We start from the raw sequence: 5,881 nt of genomic DNA, 5'->3' as shown, positions 1-5,881 counted from the left end.
AAAAGCTTTTGTGTTTCTAGCTCCAACAGTGCAGTAACATCTAAAAAACATTCACCACACAAAGTAAAATAATGGAATTAAGAAATATGACAAACACATGTACAGTTGAAGTCGGAAGTTTACATACACCTTAGCCAACTACTTTTAAACTCAGTTTTTCACGATTCCTGACATTTAATCCCCGTCTTAGGTCAGTTAGGATCACCACTTTATTTTAAGAATGTGAAATGTCAGAATAATAGTAGAGAGAATGATTTATTTCAGCTTTTATTTCTTTCATCGCATTCCCAGTGGGTCAGAAGTTTACATACACTCAATTAGTATTTGGTAGCATTGCCTTTAAATTGTTTAACTTGGGTCAATCGTTTCGGGTAGCCTTCCACAAGCTTCCCACAATAAGTTGGGTGAATTTTGGCCCATTCCTCCTGACAGAGCTGGTGTAACTGAGTCAGGTTTGTAGGCCTCCTTGCTCGCACACGCTTTTCAGTTCTGCCCACAAATGTTTTATAGGATTGAGGTCAGGGCTTTGTGATAGCCACTCCATTACCTTGACTTTGTTGTCCTTGAGACATTTTGTCACAACTTTGGAAGTATGCTTGGGGTCATTGGTCATTTGGAAGTCCCATTTGCGACCAAGCTTTAACTTCCTGACTGATGTCTTGAGATGTTGCTTCAATATATTCAGATAAATTTTCCTGCCTCATGAAGCCATCTATTTTGTGAAGTGCACCAGTCCCTCCTGCAGCAAAACACCCCCACAACATGATGCTGCCACCCCGTGCTTCACGGTTGGGATGGTGTTCTTCGGCTTGCAAGCGTCCCCTTTTTCCTCCAAACATAACGATGGTCATTATGGCCAAACAGTTCTATTTTTGTTTCATCAGACCAGAGGATATTTCGCCAAAAAGTACAATCTTTGTCCCCATGTGCAGTTGCAAACCGTAGTCTGGCTTTTTTTAATGGCGGTTTTGGAGCAGTGGCTTCTTCCTTGCTGAGCGGCCTTTCAGGTTATTTCGATATAAAAGACTTGTTTTACTGTGGATATAGATACTTTTGTACCCGTTTCCTCCAGCATCTTCACAAGGTCCTTTGCTGTTGTTCTGGGATTGATTTGCACTTTTCGCGTCTCCTTCCTGAGCGGTATGACGGCTGTGTGGTCCCATGGTGTTTATACTAGTGTACTACTGTTTACTAGTGTCCAGCCATCTTGGTTTCTTGGTTTCGACCATCTTGGTTTCGACGGCAGCCATCTTGGTTTCGACGGCAGCCATCTTGGTTTCGACGGCAGCCATCTTGGTTTTCATTTGAAACATCTTTTCACCCTTTGCTTGTTTATAACAAATGCAGAGCCAGGGGCAACGTTGTAAATCAACTTGGTTCTGAAACTATCGGCAGTCGCAGAGAGACAGATAAACATCTCGATTCCGTGTTTAAAACGGGGATCTTCTGTGTATAAAGTGACATGGAAGAACAAAAGTTCAGTAATGATGGTTTTACAGAAAACCGCTCTGAGATTTAACTAAGTATCCTTATTAAGATGCTTTTGGGAAACAGAGGACCCTGGGAAATAAATTAGCTGAGACAAAATTATGTATAAAAAAAATATATATATATATATATGTGTTTTAAGTGTAAATTACACATTTCAGAAGACACCTTGCAGGGGGGGGGTAACAATCCATGGAAATTTAAAACATAAAAACTACGTTTTTAAGTGAGAAGTAGGTCTGACGCTGATCAAGGAATGCCCACCAACGCATTCCAGCACACAGCTTTGACCTACTACAGTAGCTATTGTTGGGTCTATTGTACATCAAAAACAATGTGTATGCAGGTTGCCTAGAATTCAAAAACCTTCTCAAAAAAAGCCTAATTCCTTCTCTTCGGGGGAATAATGGACTTTACAGTGTCCTGCTATTAAAATGTATTTTCAGTGCATTCAGAAAGTATTCAGACCCCTTGACTTCTTCTACCTTTTGTTACGTTACAGCCTTATTCTAAAATGGATTACATCAATACACAATACCCCATAATGACATCACAATACCCCATAATGACATCACAATACCCCATAATGACATCACAATACCCCATAATGACACCACAATACCCCATAATGACATCACAATGCCCCATAATGACTAAGCAAAAACAGGTTTTAGACATTTTGGCAAAAGTATTCAAAATAAATACTGAAATGTGATTTACATAAATATTCAGACCCTTAACTCAGTACTTTGATGAAGCTACAAGCTTGGCACACCTGTATTTGGGGAGTTTCTCCCATTCTTCTCTGCAGGTCCTCTCACTCTCTGTCAGGTTGGATGGGGAGCGTGACTGTACAGCTGTTTCCAGGTCTCTCCAGAGATGTTCGATCGGGTTCAAATCCGGGCTCTGGCTGGGCCACTCAAGGACATTCAGAGACTTGTCCCGAAGAGCACTCCTGCGTTGTCTTGGCTGTGTGCTTAGGGGTCGTTGACCTGTTGGAAGGGGAACCTTTGCCCCAGTCTGAGGTCCTGAGCACGCCGATTCAGGTTTTCATCAAGGATCTCTTTGTACTTTGCTCCGTTCATCTTTCCCTCGATCCTGACTAGTCTCCCAGTCCCTGCTGCTGAAAAACATCCCCACAGCATGATGCTGCCACCACCATGCTTCACCGTAGGGATGGTGCCAGGTTTCCTCCAGACGTGACGCTTGGCATTCAGGACAACAAGTTCAATCTTGGTTTCATCAGACCAGAGAATCTTGTTTCTCATGATCTGAGAGTCTTTAGGTACCTTTTGGTCAACTCCAAGCAGGCTGTCATGTGCCTTTTACTGAGGAGTGGCTTCTGTCTGGCCACTCTACCATAAAGGCCTGATTGGTGAAGTGCTGCAGAGATGGTTGTCCTTCTGGAAGGTTCTCCCATCTCCACAGAGGAACTCTGGAGCTCTGTTAGAGTGACCATCAGGTTCTTGCTCACCTCCCTGACCAAGGCCCTTCTTCTCCGATTGCTCAGTTTGGCCGGGCGGCCAGCTCTAGGAAGAGTCTTGGTGGTTCTAAACTTCCTCTCTTTAAGAGTGATGGAGGCCACTGTGTTCTTGGAGACCTTCAATGCTGCAGAAATGTTTTGCCACCCTTCCCCAGGATTGTGTCAGGGCAAAGATCTGTCTTCGGAGCTCTATGGACAATTCCTGTGACCTCATGGCTTTGTTTTTGCTCTGACATGAACTGTCAACTGTGGGACCTTATATAGACAGGTGTGTGCCTTTCCAAATCATGTCCAATCAGTTGAATTTAACACAGGTGGACTCCAATCAAGTTGTAGAAACATCTCAAGGATGATCAATGGAAACAAGATGCTCCTGAGCTCAATTTCAAGTCTCATAGCAACGGGTCAGAATCATTATGTAAATATTATTTTTAATACATTTGCAAATATTTCTAAATACCTGTTTTCGCTTTGTCATTATGGGTATTGTGATGTCATTATGGGTATTGTGATGTCATTATGGGGTAGATTGATGAAGGAAAAAATATTTAATACATTTTAGAACAGGGCTGAAAAGTTTAAAAAATGTGGGGAAAATGGGTTTGTATAGTTTCTGAATGTTTTTAATAAAAATAAAATTTAACCTTTAATTTGGCAAGTCAGTTCAGAACAAATTCTTATTTACAATGAAGGCCTACCCCGGGCCAAACCCGGACGACACTGGACCGATGGGACTCCCAATCACGGCCGGATGTGATAAAGCCTGGAATCGAACCAGGGACTGTATTGACCCCCTCTTGCACTGAGACTCAGCGACCTTAGACCACCAGGGAGACCTCGATGCACTGTGTATATATGTACTCACATGTTATACATCTTGCTTGGTGACTACAGGCTGGGTTAAGGCCAGGAGACTACAGGCTGGGTTAAGGCCAGGAGACTACAGGCTGGGTTAAGGCCAGGAGACTACAGGCCAGGTGACTACAGGCTGGGTTAAGGCCAGGAGACTACAGGCCAGGTGACTACAGGCTGGGTTAAGGCCAGGAGACTACAGGCCAGGTGACTACAGGCTGGGTTAAGGCCAGGAGACTACAGGCTGGGTTAAGGCCAGGAGACTACAGGCCAGGTGACTACAGGCTGGGTTAAGGCCAGGAGACTACAGGCCAGGTGACTACAGGCTGGGTTAAGGCCAGGAGACTACAGGCCAGGTGACTACAGGCTGGGTTAAGGCCAGGAGACTACAGGCCAGGTGACTATAGGCTGGGTTAAGGCCAGGTGATAACAGGCTGGTTTAAGGCCAGGTGACTACACTGTGTATATATGTACTCACATGTTATACATCTTGCTTGAAGCCTTGACTCCTCCGATGGGTATTCTTCTGATGATGACAGAGGAGTTCTTGGATATCAGGGCCTCGTCGTCTTTGTATTCTACAGATTAGAGACGAGGGAAATACTGGTCTGTCTGTTGGTAGTTCCCCTGGCACCATCCCAGATATCTAGTCCCCCGGGTCCCATCCCAGATATATATTTATTTATATATTTATATATATATATATAAATGTCTTCCTTTAAAAAACACAGATGATAAAACTACTTTCTTACCTTCTTTAGTTTGTGCGTTGGTGATTTGTAGGCCGCAGTCGACAGCTTTGAGTCTCTCTCGACCCATAATCTGTCTTTTCAGGTCGGCCAGAGTGATGTTCAGGCCATCGAAAGTGACCGTGTCGTAGTTGAGTTTAGACGAGAATTTATAATGTACACAAGACATGGTGGTGGAAACCAAAAGGGACCCAGACGGGTCCACTCGATGTCCCCCGGACACCAAACTGGATCGTATGTAAGAGGGAACTCAATGACAACAAGATGTCCAAAATAACAACAGAGCAAGTTCAATGGAAGTCGCTGAGTTTTTAATGGAAATAAATGTTAATATCTAACGCGTCGGAAGGGGAAGAACAACAACAACAAAAAACATGCTGATTGTGAGTTGTCAAATGGACTGAAATCACTTAGTTTGTTGGTTTTTATAGTTTTGTACCGTAGAAACTGGGCCAAAGCAACACACCGCCTATCAGAAACATGGTGGGGGAAAAAAAGCAATACTTCAATGCATAAAATAAAAGATCAAACAAAGTGTCCGAGAGCCCAAAAAAAAGGTAGGAAACTAAGACTAGTAAACAGTAAAACAAAAACGTTTACTTGCGTCCTTTACTGTCCAAAAAAAAACAACAAAATAAATGCGATCAAGAATCAAGAGTTTGAAAATAAACAACAAAAAAACAGAGCAAACACGACGGTATGTATAGCTAATTTATTCCCTGTTTTTTTTAAAAAAAAAGGGGGTAGCTAACTAGTTCATGTGAATTATGACAGAAAATAAAGACAAGTCTGGCCTTCTCGTAAAAGCTAACAGTTAGCTTGCTGATAGACAAAAAACCAAACAAGCTACCTGAACAGACACTATCAACTCAAATTATATGAAGACAATAACCGGATACTACAACAAAAACATTAATATTTCAGAAATTATATATATATATATATATAGTCATTACATTCCATGCAAATATCTGAATAATGTTGTATTCCTTTCCATTTTGAAGTGTCCAGAAATCAACCAGCTGTGTCGACTTCCCACAGAGACAAGAGGAGAGAGCTGTCATTTTGGCTCGGCGGCCTTTCTGCGCAGGCGCAGGAAAAGGAAAGGCCACGTTCAAGAACATCAGTCGCTTTGCTTCCTGCGCAGTCGACTGATGACGCACTCCAACACGTTTCCCCCCAATGGACAAGGTGTGTGACAATGCACACCAACGGGTAAATGCAGAGGGGTCTTTTACTCAGTTATAAGGATTTTTTTTTATTTATTTTTTTTAGCATTTTGACAAGGTCCCCTGTAAAACCTAAAGAT

The 5,881-nt window shown here is 42.6% G+C and overlaps 1 protein-coding gene and 1 long non-coding RNA gene across 2 annotated transcripts in view; one reads left to right on the top strand and one right to left on the bottom strand.

Moving 5' to 3' along the window:
- Positions 1–4,752, bottom strand: part of LOC121842822 (E3 ubiquitin-protein ligase RBBP6-like) — a gene marked incomplete at its 3' end in the record, with an annotated part of 23,551 nt that extends 18,799 nt beyond the window's left edge. Inside the window, 2 exon segments of the mRNA XM_042312578.1 lie at positions 4,302–4,401; positions 4,576–4,752. Of these exon segments, the coding sequence (XP_042168512.1) occupies positions 4,302–4,401; positions 4,576–4,741 (266 nt within the window).
- Positions 4,753–5,134: 382 nt separating this feature from the next.
- LOC112238434 lies at positions 5,135–5,673 on the top strand. The gene is made up of 2 exons (XR_002951617.2): positions 5,135–5,269; positions 5,577–5,673. It is a non-coding gene; the product is annotated as an uncharacterized LOC112238434 (long non-coding RNA).
- The last annotated feature ends 208 nt before the right edge of the window (positions 5,674–5,881 follow it).

Source organism: Oncorhynchus tshawytscha, unplaced genomic scaffold (assembly GCF_018296145.1).
Source record: "Oncorhynchus tshawytscha isolate Ot180627B unplaced genomic scaffold, Otsh_v2.0 Un_contig_11247_pilon_pilon, whole genome shotgun sequence".
In the NCBI taxonomy this organism is placed as follows: Eukaryota; Metazoa; Chordata; class Actinopteri; order Salmoniformes; family Salmonidae; genus Oncorhynchus; species Oncorhynchus tshawytscha.
Note: the sequence above shows the minus strand (reverse complement) of the source record. Positions and strands in the feature narration are given on the sequence as shown.